The following is a 21,593-nucleotide window of genomic DNA, read 5'->3' as shown; positions in this document are numbered from 1 at the left end:
GCAAAGAGAAATAATTAAGGCTAGTTTTGTCATAGTGGCTATATTTGTAGGAATTAATCAAGAATGTGGTTATATGAGTAATGAACATGTTGCAAATAGGTATCTATATATAGGCAATAAATAAGCGAAAATTTTCAAAATATCAATATTTTAACATTTAAGATGGCTTATTGACAACGTTTTAAATATTTAGTAAAAATGTCAAAATTTTTAGTTTGTAATGTATCTTATTTATGTTTTTATTATTATTTTTTAAACAATACAATTTTTATATAACAGATTGGAGGAATTTAAGAGAGATTTTTTTTTTTAAAAAAGAACAAATGCTTAAAAGTCTCATTTGTTACAATTTATCAAAATACACCAAGGACTTAGATAATGAGTTGAGGAAGCATTGCGATTTACGTACAGTCCTACTATTTTTACATGCATATTTTTGTATTTAAGAATCAACTTTTAGAAATTACGCGATTTTCTTTATTTTTTCTTTGCATATTAACCTATAAATTTGACTCCTCGATGCTTTCATGAACAATTTCTAAGAATTTTTTTTACATTGACTTCCATAATGAGTTAGGGAAGTACTACATACGTCCCACCATTTCTCGGACATATATTCACATTTTACGAACTAAATTTGAGGAACTACGCAATTTTCTTAATTTTTTGTATGTATTAATATATTAATATTTTCTAATATGACTTTCAAAAAATTTATGCAAAATCTTTACGAGACTTTCCGTAGGGAGTTAGGAGAATAGTACGTGACCCCCACCACCACCACCATTTTTGCATATATCTTGGGTATTTAGGTGATTTTCTAGTTTTTTGTGCGTGTTAATTTCATAAATCTTTTGGTGACATGACTTTCGAACAAATTTTTTTCATAACCTTTACAAATCCCTCCACAGTGAGTTGGGGGAACAAAACATGAAGCTTCACCATTTTTTTGAACATTTTGGGAACTATTAATGAATATATTGATGATATAACTTCCGATTAATTTTTTTTTTTTGGGCAAAACTTTTACAGAACTCTTCCAAGGGAGGTTTGTGAATATAATAAAAGACACTAGCAAAACCCAAGTACGATAGTTTTTTTCAACTTTTTATTTTCTTCTATATAAATGCAAAATATTTTATGCATCGAGTTGTCCTTTATAAGGTTTGGGACAATGTAACTATCTTTGACATGAACAGCCATTAGTGCAAGAATGCTACATCATATATGCATTTACAGCTAAGTGTATCAGAATTCACATTTGACACTCTGATGTGTTGGTAACTGATATCGAGGTTGAATGAATCATTCCACTTGGCAACAACAAAAGATGAGTTTGACACACGTCATAGATGAAAGCGAGGAATTCCACTTTGAAAAACGAAAAAAGCAACTCCAAACGAAGGACTACCCTAGGGTAAACTTCCCAAAGTCCGAGTGTCCAGTCCTGAGGGCTTGTGTCCATCGAAAGGTGAGTCTATTGCCTTCGTCTTGTTCAAACATTGCTAGCAAAATGCCTTTAATCTAATCTTGAAGCAAGGAACCAATTGTCATGCTTAACTTACACATTTGTAGAACTTATGTCTCCTCCATTCGAGTAGAGTCGAGTTGACTTGCAATTTATTATGAGATGTATCTATCCTGCTGCTCTTGAAGAAGTCTTGCAGAAGACTTAGCATCTAGGTACAATGAATTCACTTCGTCGAGATCCACCTAAAAAGTGAATGGCTAAGTAAAATATCGTTTGAACCTCATATAGGCAAATGATAAAGAATGTAACCCGGACAAGTACCTTGCAGATTTTATCACGACCATTCATTTTGGCGACTACACTAGCTGGAGATAGAAGCTGAACAGCATGCCTGGACAAAGAGAAGAATTGAACATCGGTTACTCCTGATTAAGAAAATGAATTGACATTCTGGCGTTACAAAACCAACAAGTTAAATCCGACCTTAAAGAAGCTTGTTGTCCAATCTCTCCCAAATACGCAAGGCTCTCTTCATCTATTTCTAGTCCCTCCACCTGAGCACGTATAGCTAATATCTGCGCAGGCACTCGAAAGAAACATCCATCAAGAAAATGCAACGAAATTGCACGTGTTCAGGTCGAGATCAATAAGATGTACAAATAAATGTTGAACAAACTAGCATGAACAGCGAACCTGTATCATTTCAGCTGGACCATAAGTTTCCGTTCTGACAATCAACAGCCGATCTAACAAGTCAAGTGGAATGCCATGTGGACTAGTCATGTCTGTTCCTCTGCAAAGAGATAGTTTGTTGGTGACAATTAATTTATATCAGACATTACATGTATATGTACATACTTCTAAGGTGTCTACAAAGACAAGAACATGTACCCTCCGTTTCAATTTGTTTGATCTTACTTTCCTTATCAGTCCGTTTCAAAAATAAAACATCTCTTTCCTTTTTGGCGACTCTATATTTTTAACTTTCCACGCATATCACGTTTAAGACCACAAAATTAAAGGACTATGGTACATTCTACAAATCATTAGTGTAAGTCTTTAAAGAGCACAAGACTAAAGGACATTTTGATATATTCTACAAATCTTTAGTCTAAGACCACGAGATTCAAAAGTTTTTTTATTTTCTTAAACTCCGTGCCAAGTCAAAATCCAACAAACAAATTGTCATTTAAGTTTGAAATCAATAATTGCATGGCCCATGTAGGCATATTTTGATAAAGAGAAGTGACAATTTGTCCTGTATTTCTAACCACTTCATTCAATACACAATGGTTTGATGTAATGCAGCCAGAAAGCAAACTTTAAATAGCCCCGGGATAAAGGAATCAATAAAATGGGAACTTTCCAACTTGTTGTATTTTTAAAGCTTGGTTTTGCATGGACACTCATATACCTGACAGTACAAATGCCTCTGTTAGTGGCAAAAATCACAATTGGAGACAGTGAACATTCCAAGGCACGATTCAAGTATGAAAAGCATTCCATATCAAGCATATGAACCTGCCGCCAAAGATGTTTTCTCCAATTAGTTACCGGAGGGGACAGGGTGGTGTTAAATGAATTATCAAACACGATGTTATATGAATGGAAAGCGAACCTCATCAATAAATAAGACACCAGGAACAAGTTCTGCAACACCTTCGTCAACATAACGATTGACAACCTGCAGAGAAATAAGACCACAATAACCCAATACGTTAAATACTAAATTCACAGACTCAGAGGACTACTAGAACCAATAGATGTACCTTGTTTATCTCTTGCCGCAACTTGTCAGTAATCTCGGTTTTCCTAGGTTTCATCATTTGACCCATTAGGGACAATATATCTTGTCCTCCTTGTGGACGTGCATTTGCAGCATCAAGATCATGCAATGTAACATCCTGGCGGAAAACAATACTGCATGCAATTAAGTACAGAAATTTTTGTTTTCTTGTTCCTTGCAATTGATTTCCCTCACAAAAGGCCATTAAAGTAGTGATATCATTTGTACAAAACAAAAAAAAATGCGGATACTTGGAAGTTGGAATTGCATATATAGTTTGATCAAAAAATCTCACAAGCAAGTATGGCAGCTAATCTACATAAGATCGGACGGTACAACAACTAAATAAATATTACAATAAGGAGACGGCTGATTCCTCCTAAAAAAAACTTGTGCCAAAAGCAGGTACCTGGCTGCTTTACACCTACCACTATATTAAAGTGTAAATGCTATGGACTATTGGGTTGCTTATCGGTCGGTTTGGTCCGGTTTTGTGTATTACTAGGTAGGTTTATCAGTGCCTTAAACCGATACTCAAACCAATTAGATATTCATTATTAGGCGACTGAATTTCTGGTCATCACACTCTAGCTAAGAATTCTCTTTCCTCAACACTTCAAATAATATACAGAATTTTATACCCTTAAACATTCAAGTGTGCTCGCAAAGACGAACTATGATCTTTAAAGCACCCGAAATAAGAGTATATCATGGCTAAGCCATAGAACAAATTGACTATTTGAGAGAAAAACAACTACATAAATACATGCCAGGGTAATCTTTATCTGTGCCGTAGAAAAACAAAAAATGAGAAGAACCTGGACTATTTCCTTCTTCTTGTGAACCTCTCCTTTAGGAAGTGGAACATACTCCTCGGCCTCAAGATCAAATTCTGTAGCAAAAGCATCACTCCTACCCACTCTTTTAACTGCCCCACTGTTTGATTCAATGTAAATGACATCACCAACAGCTACCTGCACATATATCATGGAAGCAGGAGATAACAATAGAGAAGAATAAGCACCCATGCAGAATAAACATATATGAGACTGAAGTAAATTGAAGACTAAATGCCATTTCACTACTGACTTCTAAGAGCATGCTTAATAAGAATGACATGAAGGTTACTGAATTTACTCAAGAGAAAAATGCTTCAGTCTAGATTTTAATCGTCGGATGTTTAGAAAAAGGAAATATTATATATTCTCATTATCCTGCTTATCAAACATATTTAAAAAAATGATACTTCACTGACAGATATGTTGCAGAACTTACAATAATAACAACAAAACCCTGTGTATCCCACAAGTGGGGTCTCGGGAGAGTGCTACCTATGTAGCCTTACCCCTTACCTAGTGAGGCATGAGAGACTATTTCCGATATATCCTCGGCTCAAGTAATCTTGCAGAACTTACCTTCTCTTTAATTAAGGCATCATATATCGTGGGGTCTAGCTTCAGCTGTTTGGTACCTTTGACAGTTTTTAACCCAATTATAACATGACTAATGCTTTTACCATATCCACCTGTCAAACTCTCACCCTCTTCTGGAGATAGTTCAGTCACCTACATTAAAAAAATAAACAAATGAAGATCATCTTCACAACAACAAAAAGTCATTGCAGAATTATTGTGTCAAAGACCAGCAAAAATGAAACGACAAATGGGATAGACTAGGGTCTTGCCTCTCCTTCATAAACTTCCTTATTTTCCTTGATACGGAGACCAATAGCACGTCGGAAATTTTCCATTAAAACCTCAGTTTTCTTCACTTCTGATGAATACACTTCGGATCCGACCATTGGGCAAAATGGAACCTGCAATATTGAAGTCAATGCAACAATAATGACACAGGCTATATTTTGGATTGCTCGCCCTAATAAAATTTTAAAGTAAAATTTCATCTCAATAAACAAGGAGAAGTTTAAATGACCAATCAGCTCACACATTATCAATATCCAATCAATCAATTGCATCCTAAGCTAGTTGGGCTCGTTTATTTGAATCATTGAATCCTCTATATGAATTCCACTCTATTTGAGCCATTTCATTCAAATACTGGTAAATAAAGCTCAAACATAATAAAATAGAAACATTAAATCCACAACCAAAAGAGTATAAAGAATGCACCTTGCTTCCAAGTTCTTGTGATATACCAAGGGCAAGAGCTGTCTTCCCTGTACCAGGCGGACCAGCTAGCAGTAAAGCCCGACCAGCCATCTTCTTTTGGCGTATCATATCAACAACAAGCCCTGCAGCTTCTCTGGCTGCTGCCTGACCTACAAACCCAGCTGCCAATGGTAGTGGTGTCCCATTGGGCTATCATATAACACAACGTAGTCACTCATTAGTTAGCAAATCATTACACACATACATGATGGTTGATAGAAGTTACCCATCATTTCAATGGAAACGAACTAGAAATGTGAGGCGGAGAGGTCTAATAGACTATAGTGTGGAATTCACTAGAAAGAGGATAAATAGGAAAATAAGACAGAGAAACAATACGTATGGGTATAACGGGTAAGAGAAATAACATTACAATCCAACCACACCAAATCAATCTTACATAAAATGTTCTTCTCGATGTTATATAGGGAATTTAACAAAACAATACAAAAAAATATAACTACCTATCAAAACGAACATTGTACTTAAATTAACAAAACAATGAGTAACAAATATCCAAACAAGCTGTAAATAACCAGAAGAAAAAACAACTTTAGGGAAACATATCAGCAAATCCAAACACCCTCAATACACCAAAATAAGAGCATTTTTTGACCAGGAAAAATCTGCCTCAAAAGTTCAAAAACAGTACACAGAGGCAAGAGGCGGTTAGGTGGAATTAGCACAAGATATCAGTTTATGCAAAGTTTAACACCAAATCTCAAAAACCCAAACACCAAATAAGAATAAATTCCAAAAAAAAGAACTCCTAAAAGATCAAATACAATACACATAAGCGAAGTCAGCACAAGATAGCAGCTTTATGCAAACTATAACACCAAAAACTGAAAAACTCAAACACCCATTAACCCAATCACCAAATAACAGCAAGTTAACCAACTAAATCCTAAAAGGTCAAAGCAATACACAAAAACGACGAAGGGGTTGGCTAGAACCAGCACAAGATAACAACTTTATGCAAATTTAACACCAAAACTCAAAAACCCATGAAAACCCAAACACCAAATAAAAACAACATCACCTTAAATTTTTCCTAAAAGCTCAAAAATACTGAACAGAGGGAAAGAGAGGTTTTAGGGTAAATGAAGAAATTACCTCAAGACCAAGGCCTTTAATGTGAGTATGAGTTGCAATTCTCTGATTCTTGATTGTTGATTGCACCTCTTCAATCTTCATATTCTTCTTCTCTTTGTCTTTCTTCTTCTTCTTCTTCTTTTAACTGTTTTGACGTTTAACTGAAGCTTTAATGGAGGTGATCCACTGAGGTTTTGAAGAGAGAAAATTGTAAATGTGCTAAAGAGCCCATCTTGTTTTCTATTATTTCAAATAACCCCCTTAATTTAAAGAAAAGTGCAAAAAAAAAAAATTAGGATCGTTTGATACGCGGATAAGGTCGGAAGTAAAATTGAATAAAATTAATAAATCATTTAGTTAATGTAAGGACATATTAATATTGTCAATCAAATGTATTATAAATTTTATCCCAGGCTTAATCATGAATATGTTACCTGGAAAAAATTAGTTTATGAATAATAATTTTAGGACTATAATCAAGATAATTTAGTTTGCATTGTTTGGTATACGGCATAAAGTTTTGGATTAAATTTACATTATATTAGGTTAACGGTATAAATTCATTTCATAATCAATGTGTATCGTCAACCAAACAATAATATAGATTTAATCTCAACTTTAGTCTTCATCAAATCTTAGGACTGAAATCTCGAGATAATTTAATTCGTGAATTTGTACTGTACTTCCAAGATAATTTAGTACTGTAATCCCGAGATAATATATGATACGTGCGTCTCAAATCATTTCTGAATGTTTTTCTTTTACACTCTTCTTCAAAAGTATTTATTAAGGACTTTTTAAAACTAATCATATTGTTATATATTTATGTTATTAAGATATAATTTCCCTTCCACAAATATTTACTCTATTTATGTGTTATCAGCCAATAATTAAAGTGATAATACTATCCAGAAACAGTTACAAGTAACAATAAAAACGAGAAAATAAATATTAATTTATCTTGAACTTCTAATAACATATTCAACAAAATTTCACAAGTAGAATTTGAAAATGATACATCGTACGCAAACTTTATACAATTATACTTATAGAGAGAGGTTGTTTCCGAAGAATATAATAAAATAATATGAAATTCTAAATGATATAGTATTGGATACTCTTGATTGAACATACCTTTTAACAAATAAAACCAACTTGACATTGGAGTAAATATTTCTACCACAAAAAAAGAAAAAGACATTGAGTAAATCAAAATCATTTGACATTTTTGAGAAATAAATAGAATTTTTTCCATTCATTATTCATAAGCAAGACACTAATGAATGTCAGAAGTCAAAAAATTAAAAAAATATGATATTTTCGTGTTACAACATGATTCATTACATTGTAAATGGCTCTCAAATGGGAAATCATAAAACACACTTTGAATCCTATTTAGTAACTGACTGGAACACTTCCATTGACAAACTCAACAATGCATGAACAAAGGTGTGTTCCTCTCCTCTACTCGACTTCAAATAGAAGGACGAAACCTTTCCATAGACACAAAGGAAGCACAACTGCATCGAATCAAGTTTTTATGAGTTGTACTTTACAAACTCAGGCACGAGGCTCGTCTGGCTGAACAGCTTCAACTTGAGCAGCGGCTTGCTAATCTCCAGTTCCATCTTCCAGTAGTGAGTGTCTTTCAAGGATAGCAATGGTCTCTTCCTTTGCACTGTCATAAGTAGAGTATTCATCAAATTTAAGCACAGCAGTAGCATAATGACTTTCTAGTCCAAACGGTAAAAAATGATGACTAGTTGTTTCGACAACACAAAAAATAATTGTGTACAACAAGTGCATGACAGACATTGTCTAGAGGAATTGCAGCAGACAGAAATCTAGATGCATGAAGATAGTTTTGTCCCTCGAAGGCTTAAAGTTTTTTTTTTTTTTTTTGTGGTTTAAGCATAGGGAAGATGTCATGGCTACAATCAAGATATATGGACTAGAACAACATAAGCAATAAAATGAACTAGGCAAAAGAGAGATGACATTTGTTAGATGAATGAATTGAGTGAAAAGTGATAGCGTTTTCCAATTTCTTCTCATCGGTCCTAGCCTTGGTGGATATAGTTATCTGGTACTGGTATTGGTACTTGTTGCTGGTGGGAGGTGACATATCCAGGGAACCTGATGCTTTCATTGCCCTTACCGACACATGATTAATAAGACGACTTCTATACAAATGCCAATTTGAACCATGCTTAAGAATCTGGGATCTCTACTTTTCTAAATTAATAAGCATCAGCTCAAGTGTTCTGGTTCAACTCATTCATTTAAGAAATCTACTTTTTTGAAGCGTTCTCATAAAGATATCAGTTCATCTCAACAGTAGTTTGCACCCTAGTCCTTAGGTACTGGAAGCTTACCTTCCAGGTCTTAGAATCTTGTACTTCCCCAGCTTAGTAAGATCCACCACTGTCGATCCAGCTCGCCCAGCTGGAAGAATTCCGCCATCATAGACATATGCACAGTGCTCCCAGAGGTTCTCAAAATCTTTGATGTCTATGCTACTGGGTTGTCCGCTGAGATTTGCACTAGTAAGTGCAAGGGCACTTCTAGAACCACGAGCAATCACCCTGATGAAGTTACAGTCTGGCACTCGAACCCCTATGCTCTCTAATCCAGGGTTTAATGACTTCTCAAGGATACTTGACTCACCTGCAGAATATCTGAATTCAGCATCCAGTACAGAAGATTCATAAGAGAAAGATAAAAGTTTCTGAAATTACTGAACATGGGCCAGTGTTTGCCTAGGAGAGCGACTTGCTCCTTATTCAAGTGTATCAACAAGTTACTTACAGTTAGTATGTTACAATGAAGCAGTACTAACTTAAGATATTTAACCTCTGAAGGATACCCGTGAATGCAGCATTTGTTGACATAACATTTAGCTACTAACCTCGCCTTAAGACCAAAGTCACGGGTCCAGGAAGCAGGCAGTCAAGCAAGCCAAGAGGCAGATGATCTGTCACAGCATAATGTTTTATGTCATGAACATCGCCAACACAAATAGCCAGAGGACTTGTATGCTTACGTCCTTTGATCTCATAAATACGATTCACTGCCTCAGCAGAACTACAGCAATTCATCATATAGAATTAAATCAGACTTCCCATAAATACGACTTAGATAAATAAACAACAAAGTAAATTGTCTTTTTGATAAATTTCTAGGTCAAACAAACAGTGAAACAACAAGAATGTTTGAAACTTTCTGTTCAGTCAAGAAGTTAATGCAATAGTCTATGAAGGATAGGCTTTTTAAAATATATATATATAAAATCATGTAAATCGCCACTTTGATTGCTAAACAATGAAAAAGGATGAACTCCATATACAAATTTCACGCAAAGAGAAAAGCCTTCTTCTTTCTTTGTTGCTCATACGGAAGACTACATGAACTCACTAGCACAAAGAAAAATGCCATTAATCTTCCTTAAGGAGTCATGGCCTTGATTGCTCTCCTCAATGTCACTTATGTTCTCAGTTTCATAGTCAGCTAAAAGCCTGTTTGACTATCACTAATAGAACCACCTTCTACTGCTTCTATGTAGTTGGTTAATCTGTCTCCTAGAGATTCCTGAGACGCTGTTTGATGATTTTGTACCTTGCCCTCAGCCAAAGCATCATATTCAATTTGAAACCAATGCGGTGTAGTGACTTCAAATCATACCAATATCAAAACACAGCTTAATTCATAGACTAGAGAACCCATTTACTTAAGTGTAACAAAGGTGTGCCTAGGAGTTTTGCTTCCAGAGCGTTTCCTCTATTCTTTTAGCACTGAAATTTCTAATTGTTCTGATTTGTACAACATCTCGTTGTCCACATAGGCTTCATGATATTAAATTGTTTACTACCAGTAGAGAGGTCATGCCTTGACCTCCTACCAATCCTAGTTGTTTCTTCTACTGGCTTTTCAAAGTGAAGGCAATGGAATCAAAGGTCAATCTTTTCACGCAAAGAAATTTAATAAAGATTATTCGGGCGTCTAAGCAAAATCAAAGCTCCTAATGAATAACATTGAACCTAAGGCAAAAATATCAACAACACACTTTAGAGTACTTTGAGGCACAATTCTTACGTTTACTCTCCAAGACTAATGTTTAATTCAATTCTACCCTTTCCTCATTAATCAGTGTTATCAACAGCAAAAAGGAAAGAACAACCTCTAAGGTTTGTTGAGGCTTTCAGTGCAAAAATAAAGTGTGGGTTTTAATACAGAAAGGCACAAGTGGAAAAAGAATTACAAAAATGTATGTTTAGTCCAAGACTAATAATTATAACATGCATAACAAGTACTTGAACAAAGAAAATGAAAAAAGAAAACAAAATCGATAAGCTGAAATATCAATTATTTAGTATCGCCTCTTCCAAATTACCCTCATTGACAAGGACTGATGCGCCTGCAAAGCAAGGGGAAGCACTCAACATGTTTTGCGCCTCACTTCAGGGTTTACACGCACTTTTGATAACACCATCTCCGATCTATTTCTTTTTTTTTTCCAATATAAAGTAGACCAAAACCCAAGACTCAAGAGTACTAACAGATTATTTGTACCAAGCAGCAACGACAACATTCTAAGTTGCAATCCCTTGTGTAGTCTCAGAATGGAATTTCATCAGTTCCATAAGTTTTGTAACCTGACTTTTGGGTTAGTAGGACTATTGGCTCAATATTGAGGTATTTAAATGAGTTTTGGAAGAGTTTTTGTATCAGGAAGGGTAGCACAGTCCTTACCCCTACGTTTATGGATAGAGAGGTTGTTTCCGAATTTATTTGTACCAAGCATACTCATAAAATTACATTACCATGTATCTAACATTTTTGATGTCTTAAACTTATCAACAAATGAAAAATAGCGAAGTAGCGGCATACCAAGCATCACAAGCAAAGCCATATAGTGTGTCAGTGGGAACAGCTATGACTTTCCCAGCCCTGATAGCTTCAATTGCCTCTTGACCATAATCTTCTGCTGCAGGAGATACAGTAGCCTTCTTAGTCTCTACATCCCCATCAGGATTCTCCAAACTCCAACCCATTTTCTTCACACTAACTGCACTTAAACCCTTCCTACTTCTTGCCCACAAGTTCAAAAATCCAATTTTTTCCACCCCTGAACACAAAAGTAAAACAAGAAACCAAAAAGTTTTAATCTTTGTAAGGTCTAAGCTAAACTGGAAACAAAAATTATAAGAAAGACTAAGGGTATGTTTGGTAGGAGCCTAGGAGACCACCCACCCCCCACACTATCTCCACCATACTCACCCCATCCTCTCATAGACTCCACCCCCACACACCTGCACCCAGCTCACCCTCATAGTATCCCAGCTCACCCTCATAGTATCCACTAGATTATATACAAATAATTTTAGAATAATATTCTCTAAATATGTACTGAATACAAGAAAATAAGTCTTTTTACTGGTCAACATAAAAAATATATCACTTATGTTCCAAGATTGCATTTTTATTCATACCAAGCATACTCTCTCCACAATACTCCACCCCCATCCTCTCATATCCCATCCCCATCACCCCCACACCTATACTCGATCACATCCTCGTAGTATTTGTCTAGATTATATACAAATATTCTTTACTAACCAAATATTTCAAAAATCACTTAATTTTTCTCCAAGAAAGCATTTTTATTCCACAGATAAAGTTGTAAAACATGAACATAAAAGAGTACATAATAAAAGAAGAAAAGAGGCAGAAGACTAACGATGAGTGAATATGAAACAGCACCTCGAGAAGGGTATATGAAAGAGTTGAAAATAGGCAGAATTTGGGCTATTTTTGTGGGTCTGCTGCAATTCATCAAGCTGCCCTGCTGCAACTTTGCTCTGTTTTTTTTTATATATATCTCAAGAAAGTGTAGTTTACAGACTATGTAAGCCCTATTTCTTTGGAGGTTCAGCCGCCAATTGCTACACACATTTTATCAACCTTAACATGTCATGAGGTCTAAATTGGTATACCCAAAATCTTCCTAGCTCAGATAATCGAGAATTTACAGTCAAAATAAAAATTGTAGTTCTAAATCTAAAGTCACGTTAAAATAAAAAGTTTGACTTTTGAAATACAAATTATATATAAATTAAGACAGAAAAAAATATTGACTTTTTATCGAAGAACTATATATGTTTGTGTAGCATATCAAACGATCCCTAAAAGTCGCTATTGAATGTATGAGTTTGAGTTCGAGTTTTAGTTTTAATTTTAGTTTAAAAATAACAAAATATTTGCCAGAAAACACTTTCCTTCTAAATGTCATGGGATTAAGTTAATTAGGTTTTTTTTTTCTTCAATTAAATCTCACTAGGTATCATAATTTTGTTTTTCTTTTTTTACCTTGACATAAAATGCTTTAATTCATCTAAAGAATAATTTAACAACACATGCTAATTAGACCAATACGATAAGACTTGTCGATAATTTAATGAGATTGGTAGAATGAAAATATATTCAGTCTTATCAGTCATGTGTGACTTGTGGAAAGTTGAATAATGCAAACGAATTTTGTCAATATGATATGACTTGTCAACAATTTAAACATAGATAGACTAAAAAATTGTGCTTTGAATCATTCGCCCAATTTGCCTTATTCTTGATGGATAGAGTTACTAGTAGAAGCTGACAGGTATCTCGTGGAACTAGTCAAGGTGCAAATTGACCTGATCATTCCCATCCGATGAACGATGAACAAGGCAAGTTTGTCCATCCGGCATGTCTTGTGAACAAGTTTAAAAACATATGGAATGAAAATTGTACTTAAAATCGTTCGTGATGACTCGTAAAATCGTAATTTTTTCATAAAACACCTTTGTATACTCTCTTCTACTTATATATGCATTTCACTTTTTACATATTCTTTCAGCAATACAAACAACAACAGCAACTATTTCTGTTTTTCGTATAGTAGAACCTATGTTGGTCGGACTCTTCAAAAATGTCTATTGATGCGCGTCAGATACTCCAAAAAATAGTGTATTTTTGGAGAATCCAACACGGGTGTGTGGCATGGAAAGTGAAGAGTCCGCACAACTTAGAGTAGAACACAATAAGTTTCTAACTTGTACTAAACATCAATCTCCACAACTCTGTATGAACAAATCACTCAACTCTTTTTTTGGCTGTAACAGTAACATAAGACACAATCTAGCTCCAACTAAACGTCTCAGGATTTTCTATATCGTGTTGATGATTTTGAGGACCTATACGAGACGTTGTAGCAGGTTGATTCATCTGTGGCCATCCTCCTGGAGGCAAAACCATATCTGCATTCTGCTGCTGTTCTAACAAGGCTGCTCGTCGCCTTTTCCATCTAAAGAACTCAACGAGTAACGAACTTGCACTCATTGCAACTCCAAAGCCAGCAAATGTTGATAGCAGAATCGAAAGAACTGGTTGAACGCGAACCTAATACATCATACAGATGTAAAATTTTATCAGTTCAGTATGTCTAGTAAGCTCGAAAACACAATTTCCATCAATATCATTAGGTACTCCGTTCTCTCATTTCAAGGGGGCGTTTGGCTATAAAAATCTTGAAAGTTTCGGAGTAATCCAATCCTCTCTTGATTTTCTAAAGCGACAACATCTTTCTTAGGCAATATAAGACACTTAAAATGAGACGGAGGGAGTATTAACTTACCAAAGAGTAGAAGATATGTGCAAATAGTACTACTAGGGCGAATTGGACCGATGCATATACCCAAACAAACCTTCGCTTAACTGCACCGTAGATAAAACCGTAGTTAAAATACAAAAAAAGACACAATGGACATAAGATCCTTGACAACATTTTTCGAGAAATAACTAAACGAAGATCCAATGTATATATCTTCTTTCCTAATTAGTTGATTTCCGTTGAATTGGCAAGTGTACTTGAGTTATGACTCGACTAATGTATTTGATAGATCAAAGCTTGTTAAATGTTACCGTTAATGATAAATCACATACCCATAGTTGAAGATGTCATTGACGCGAGTAGGCCTAGTACACAAGAAAAGGGAAGTGAAATAGCAATTGCACCGGTACCCATTTTCCCAACCTGTAGACGGGACAACTTCAAATTTAGTACGATAAATACATTAGATGACTGTTTTCTCTCGAGATAACGAAAATCTTCTAGACATACCAGTAGCTGCTCAAGAAAGCAAAAGTAGGCAAGCATGCTGACAATAACAAGAATTGGTAGTTCCTGCCAAACCCTGTCCAGTGTAGCAAAACTCAGAAACCAAATTTTATTGAGTCGTCAGTGATAAAGACGTTTTATTGAAAGTAACAGCGCGATCTTAGTATTTATAGTTGAAAGAAACCAGCAGGATAAGCAGAGAAACGAGGAACGAGAAGAGAGGTCTTAACAATGTTGTTTGCTGATCAAGAACAGAACATGACTTTTTCGTTCAAACGTGAGGAAAGGTGGAATCTTTTATTTCTTCGCTGCTAAAATTTCTACGAAAAGTAGAAGGGCGTATGTTGAAATGATGAAAAGACATTTACCTGTGTCCGTTTAACTCCATATGTCGGAACCTATTGGATCCTGCATTTACATTTCGAACACTTTGCATACGCAAGAGTGTAACGGGGAGATTCTTGACTTCTTGTCTGCACACATCACATGTCTTGTTACCTTTGATACTAAACCATTTTAAAGCACATTCTTGATGAGCCAAAGCGAGTTCGCCTTTGCAGCTGCATTCCATCTTCAGCGTCTCTCCGCCTTCACACAGCTCAACTAGGCAAATTCGACAAACAGCTTCCTCTTCTGGTATATCTTCACCACCCTGCTCATTATCCTCTGAGAGAAAAGATTACATCAAGACGGTGGCATCTTTAACACTCCCTCCGTTTCAATTCGTTTGTCCATTTCAAAAAGAACGTCTCTTTCCCTTTTCGGCAGCTATTTAATCTAACTTCCCACATGACATGTTTAAACCGCAAGATTCAAAAGTTTTCTTTACTTTCTTAAACTCCATGTCAAGTAAAAACCAGACAAACAAATTGAAGCAGAGAGAGTAATACATCAAAGCCTATGAATGCTTAAACTCAAAATCTAACAAGAATGAAATTGATTTGAAGCAATTGTTTACCAGGTACTTTCGTAGGACTCGTAGCTGGAACTGAGGAAGAATCCACATCCTTCACTTGAGGCGTTGAAGGAATAACTCGAAAGAAAAATTCTACTCTCCTATTGCTTCCCTCTTTTTCTTTGTTAATAACTGGTAAAGACATCGATCGTGATATGCACACATGTGTTTCCTTCGTCTGCAATAACAACATATCACATTTCGTATGAATGCATCAAAAAAAATACCAAGAATTCAACTATTCCTTCCGTCCTAATTTAAGTGTCTTAGTTTAAGACTTTTGAATCTTATGGTAGTAAACTAAAGATGTTAGATATATAGAAAGAGACTCTTTTCGGAACAGATTAAAAAGAAACATAAGATACTTAAATTGGGTCGGAGAAAGTATATATATATTAATACGAAATCAATCAAGCAAATGTCGCGAGAACTTACACCAAGTGTTAGAGAGTTGTTGATGCTTCCACTAATAGACTCAGGATTTGAATGTGAAATTGGTGTAACGGGCAAAGACGAGGTCCTCTTGATGCGAGGCGTGAACATTTTAGTAAGTGACCATGACCTTGAAATGGATACCTTCTCTTGTTGTGGCACAACTGCAGCAGCTGGACCTGTATCCGGGACAGTTACCTTCTCTGTATCCGAATTCATACGTGATTTCAAGCTCAGTTTAGGGAAAAGATTTCTAATGGTTGATTTTCCACGACACGGGGAGGGACCTGGTGATGAAGTAGTTATTCTTGAATCACAAGTACTGGGTGTCAAAAGGAAATTCACCCTCTTCGGTGTAGGCGTGAATGGTCTTTTAATCTGAACTAACTCTTGAGGAGACGCGTCTAACGTTCTTGAAGGTATGTCTAAGGATAGGTTTGGTTTCCTCCAATGTTTAGCATGTGTTGTTTCTTCAGTAATCGTGGATGACCTCTCGATCTGTACAACGAAGATACAAACAAGTTCGTTCAGTAAACTAGTAAATCAAGAAATGCACTCGGGGTCCTAATTTTGTCGAAACACAAAGCAATTCACTTCAAGAACTTGATCAACATCTCCAATTACACTACAAATTCATAACACTCCCAAGTCCTAAACCACATTTAGAATAAGAACATAATAACATGTCTTTACACTCAAAACTCGTAACCTATATGTCACACAGAGACAACTTTTAACGTAGCGCTCTAAAGTTCCCCTTCAAAAAAGTTACATACAACAAGTTACAAATAGACAAACAAACAGCCAAGATTAAAAAAAAAAAAAAACAGTTACACAGAAGTACACAAAAACAACAAAAGATTCATAAACTTATCTTTTCATTTCTCCTTCTAATCAGACCAACCAAAATTAAGAAAACAAAAGACTATGTGACAAACACTGCTTCAGAGCCAGAATTTTCACTAAGGGAATTCAAAAGATACCCCGACAGTCTCAAATAAGTCGGAGTTGGTACATCTACTATATATACAACAGATTCATCTGAACTCATTACTTTTCACGATGAAGTATAAATTTGTGTAAAAATCCACTAAATTTTCAATAAATAGTAAATAAATATAATAGACTAAATACTAAGAACAAAAAAAATATATCGAGCTAAAATCCTAGATTCGCCTCTAACAACAACAACTAACAATCACGCCTCAGTCTCATACAAGTTGAGGTTGATATATCTACTATATATACATAAGAAAATAATGTTTGACGTAAATATACCGTATAATTTTTCGACGAAGAAAATTGAGATGAATCAGTTACAACAAGAAATGAAAAGCACAACAACAAACAAAAGAATTAAAAAAAAAAAGCAAATCAAATAGAAAACATAGTCACCTTAGGTGTTGAAATGACAAAATCATTTTCACAAACACCAATTTTTTCATCATTATCAACAACCTCAGCCATGATTTTCTCCTTATGTTCTTCACTCATGATCCAAATATTCCACAATCTACTAATAATACACTTTGTTTACTTAAAATTTGAAAAAATCTTGAAAAGAGTGAAAATAACAAAAGATTTTTTTTTAAAAAAAAAGGTGCAATGGGAGTTTTTTTTTTAAAAAAAAAATAGAGAACCAGAATGTTTGTTACTTTGTATAATAAAATTATTTATGAATTGGCAAAGAAAAAAGTAATGAGAGGCTCTACTATTTATATATATTTTTTTATCATTTTTCCCACTCCCCAAAAGTGTGGGCTCACTTACACTCATCACTCCACTACCTTTTTTGCAATAGTATGGGCAAATGTCATGCAAATTAAAACCATATTAAATTGTGTTTCTCAATGGCGGAGTCGATGATTTATCGAAAATTATCTTTTTGTTATTTTTTTGCCTTTTAAGGTAGAGATATGGTCGATATATACATTAATTTTTTTAAGATTCTACTTGGAGGATTACGTTGTAGTTGTACCATTTAGAATTTATACTTTTGGATTTCAATTATGAATTTTTCGCATAATTTATTTAATTTATCAAGTTCGAAATAATTATTAATTATTTGTACTTATTTAGGCTCTACCCTCCAATGGTAGAGATAAAGTTGCATATGTTCTATCTTTTTTTATTTCACTTATGGAATCACATTTCAGATATATTATTAGTATTGTTATTATTATTAATTTTTTATAAATATATATAGAGTCTGAAATCTTGAGTTGAAATGTACTCTATATCAATTCATGTTGTTTCTGTTAGAATATGAACCTGAGGATCTTTTAATTCATTTCGATGATTATGTAATAGGTCGCACCCTTAAATGTAGAGTAACGATTATACATGATAAAATAGAAATTACCTTAAATCGTTTAGCTAACCTGCTAAAAGCGATTTAAAATTAAATAACATGAAAAAATTAATGCACTAAGTTTTTATTATGCGTAGATACAGTTTAATATATTATTCCAAATATTTTATTTTGTTCCCTAGCTTTAATTTATTCCATGCATAAATTCTACATGTAAACCACTCACAATAGTCCAGTCAGAAGTGACACAATTTTTACCTTTGTTGTCTAATGTTTACTAATGTGCTTATCAAACTAAATATTCTCTCTCCATCTAAAAAGGGAAAAAAATGTATTAAATTTACTCACTCTATTGATTCCTTCATGTCTTATTACGATAAAGACAGGTTCGATGCATAAAATATTTTATGTTTGTACTCTAATGGAAGTATTAATAATTACTTTCACGATTTGAATTAGTGACCTAGCTATAGATCATAAGAAAATAATGTTACCGTTGCTTCAAGATCTCCCTCGTAATTTATTGTAATAGTGAAAAAAGAAACCGGTTGATCCTTAAAAAAATTTTGAAAAAATGTACATTATCGGTGCAATAAGTTTTCGTTGTGCAGCGGATGAGAGGAAAGATCGGATCGTAGTAGGATTTATTATACGCAATTTTATTAAATATTTATGTAAGAAATTGTTTTCACAATTTTCTAATCACATAATAATAACTTTTTTTATCAATTACGTCAGGGCAATGATGACACGTCTTATTAATGAGAAAGATAAATAAATAAGTTCTTAAAATGGAATACTTTTAGGTCATGATTTCTTATGGTGAAGGTTGTTTAAAAGAATTGTTTAATACCAAATGCAGTATTTTAAACAGAATTTAATTTGCATTACCTAAAATAATTCTATTCATTAATGGAAAATACGTTTTTAAAAGTGCATTTTCAAAGAAAATGTGGATCATATTACCCCATGTGTCAAATTTAAAATACTTCTTTTCGTTTAAAATTAGTCAATTGATATGATAATTTTTTTAATACGTGTGATGCATTTTAAAAAGCAAACAATAATTGGTTTTATAATAGGTTAATCTCTTAATTATTAGGCCTACTATAAAAATAAAAATAAAATAAAATAAAATAATTTATAAAACTAATAAATAAATTTGGAAGATGATTGAATTGTGACAGTGTTATATTACTAAATCTTTTTTTTTTATCAATACCTACCCCAATTGGCCGGGGATCAGCCCGGGCGTTTGGGGTAGGACGAGAGTTGATGTGTTTTTGTTTAATTTGTGTGATACATTTTACCTGAATATAACGTTTAAAAAAAGAAAATTATGATAACTAGTCTGAAGTATTTATATTTTTACGATAAAAATTTTATTTTAAAATTAAATTACTTTTATATATATAATATAATACGAAGTAAGATAATATATATTTTTTTGAATAAATTGTGCGACTGTCGGTCTATTATCATTATTAAAATTAAGACTGTGATGATTTAAAGACTTTATTTGAATATCACGGATTGATAAAATATTTAATTTTATTAGTTTCAAGATCATTGATAAATTCATGATTTAAACTTGATAGTTCAAAATTTATATCATTCGTTTAAAATTATGAATTCAAATTTAGTATATGTTAAAAAAAATAAGTGAATTTTAACATACTTATGCTTTGTATCAAAATGTTATATTCAAATAAACTCAATAGTTAAGAGTAGCATCCACCCTTACAAGTGAATAATCTACAACGCACGCTCAAAAAAATATTATTTTTCAAAATTAAAAAACTCGTATAATCATATCAATCAATTTCAAATCGAGTTTATCGAGGTGGGAACTTTCAAATTAGTATTTTAGACCCAAAAAGAATCAATATTATCTTTATTGGTGAGTAGGGTCTTAAATTGACTTTCCATATCAACAGTGAAAAAGTAAATTGGGCTAAAATATAATATATGAAACTTTGTACTCCTCAGAGGCAATTATCCATTCTAAAGTATATATCTTATTCTCACCACTTTTATTTACATAATGAGTACCTCATTTTTATTAGGTGATTATGAATTGCACCTCTAACTTTTTCATTCGTTACATTAATCGATCCCTTGGAACATTTTCGAAATGCCTCTTCGATTTGATCTTCGAGAAATCATGAGAATGAACGTCACTTGATCACTTTACGTTGTGAATATGTTCCATGTCACTCAGTAAGTGGTAATTTTTCACTGACTATTCACTCAATTACTTGCGATTATTTTTTATTTATTTTATCTCCACTTTTAAATTTCATGATTATCGCTCCGAATTTCGATCCATATATCCTTCTTATTTGAAATAACTTTTCTTGATTGTCAAACTCAAGCTATAGTATCTAATGAGTGTTAATCTAGTCAGATTTTTTTTTATCTTTTCTTATTAACTATCAAAAAAGGAATAAAGAAAATAATAATAATAATTGTATATAGATGGTTGTAGATTTTTATTTTATTTTTATAATTTGTAGTGAGAATGATATACCAACAACAATAATAATAAATACAAAATAATTTTATAAGTAAAATCTAAGAAATATGTATATAAATTATTTTATGTTTTTTATACACTCAGTTTGCCTTAAGTAAAGTATAACAAACATCAAATTTTGTACAATAAATAATTAAAAAAAAGGTAACAATAACAATAAATTAGTTCGGTTTGATTTCACAACTGAAGTCTAAGTGAAGGATACATCGTGTGTATGCAACTTTATTTCTACGTAATTGTGAAGGTAGATAAGTTATTTCGAATAGATTATTATTAGTTCAAGTAAAGCATAACAAATACAAAGAAGAAGAGAACAGTAATAACGTCAACAAATAATACAATTAACTCAAAAAAAAACATATAAATACTAAAATCACTAAATAATACCATAATAAAACTGAAAAAGAAACTAAAACACGCTCGACTACCTACTATTTTCGAATACAAAAGTAATTTAAAATTCAAAGTTTGATATTCAAGATTTCATAGGAACCTTTGCTTTTATTTTATTTTATTTTTTTTTCAAAAACACTATGATTTTTTTTTTAAAGAGAATAATTCCCTGTTTGGAAAGCATCCAATTCTAAAACCATTAGCACTTAAAAAGAATTTTTTGCATCAAACTACAGTCTCTAATATACAAATTTCATTTAATTGTACACTTTATTTTCCTTTCTCTTTTTTCAT

General features: G+C 33.4%; 3 protein-coding genes across 4 annotated transcripts; all 3 read right to left on the bottom strand.

The window, feature by feature from the left end:
- Positions 1-1,202: 1,202 nt before the first annotated feature.
- Positions 1,203-6,750, bottom strand: LOC101256745 (ruvB-like protein 1). Its single transcript, XM_004251080.5, has 12 exons — positions 6,542-6,750; positions 5,387-5,575; positions 4,942-5,073; positions 4,673-4,822; positions 4,076-4,231; positions 3,241-3,375; positions 3,090-3,155; positions 2,886-2,992; positions 2,165-2,264; positions 1,955-2,046; positions 1,793-1,862; positions 1,203-1,713 (listed from the first exon to the last, which is right to left on the bottom strand). Exons 1-12 carry the CDS (start codon positions 6,620-6,622, stop codon positions 1,624-1,626), a joined length of 1,368 nt encoding a protein of 455 aa, XP_004251128.1. The 5' UTR covers positions 6,623-6,750; the 3' UTR covers positions 1,203-1,623.
- Positions 6,751-7,745: 995 nt separating this feature from the next.
- On the bottom strand, positions 7,746-12,593 carry LOC101257041 (uncharacterized). Of its 2 annotated transcripts, none has more exons than XM_004251081.5 (5): positions 12,281-12,593; positions 11,408-11,645; positions 9,429-9,604; positions 8,896-9,187; positions 7,746-8,198 (listed from the first exon to the last, which is right to left on the bottom strand). In XM_004251081.5, exons 1-5 carry the CDS (start codon positions 12,351-12,353, stop codon positions 8,132-8,134), a joined length of 846 nt encoding a protein of 281 aa, XP_004251129.1. In that variant the 5' UTR covers positions 12,354-12,593; the 3' UTR covers positions 7,746-8,131. The 2 variants fall into 2 exon arrangements, with proteins under 2 accessions (XP_004251129.1, XP_004251130.1); XM_004251082.4 differs by having other exon boundaries at positions 12,258-12,484.
- Positions 12,594-13,580: 987 nt separating this feature from the next.
- LOC101256453 (uncharacterized) lies at positions 13,581-17,748 on the bottom strand. Its single transcript, XM_004251079.5, has 8 exons — positions 17,455-17,748; positions 16,063-16,557; positions 15,631-15,805; positions 15,041-15,338; positions 14,676-14,748; positions 14,498-14,588; positions 14,190-14,269; positions 13,581-13,954 (listed from the first exon to the last, which is right to left on the bottom strand). The coding sequence occupies exons 1-8, from the start codon at positions 17,551-17,553 to the stop codon at positions 13,694-13,696; spliced, it is 1,572 nt and encodes a 523-aa protein (XP_004251127.1). The 5' UTR covers positions 17,554-17,748; the 3' UTR covers positions 13,581-13,693.
- Positions 17,749-21,593: the final 3,845 nt, after the last annotated feature.

The sequence above is a fragment of the Solanum lycopersicum genome, chromosome 11 (genome assembly GCF_036512215.1).
Source record: "Solanum lycopersicum chromosome 11, SLM_r2.1".
Lineage (NCBI taxonomy): Eukaryota > Viridiplantae > Streptophyta > Magnoliopsida > Solanales > Solanaceae > Solanum > Solanum lycopersicum.
This window is presented reverse-complemented; position numbering and strand designations above follow the sequence as displayed.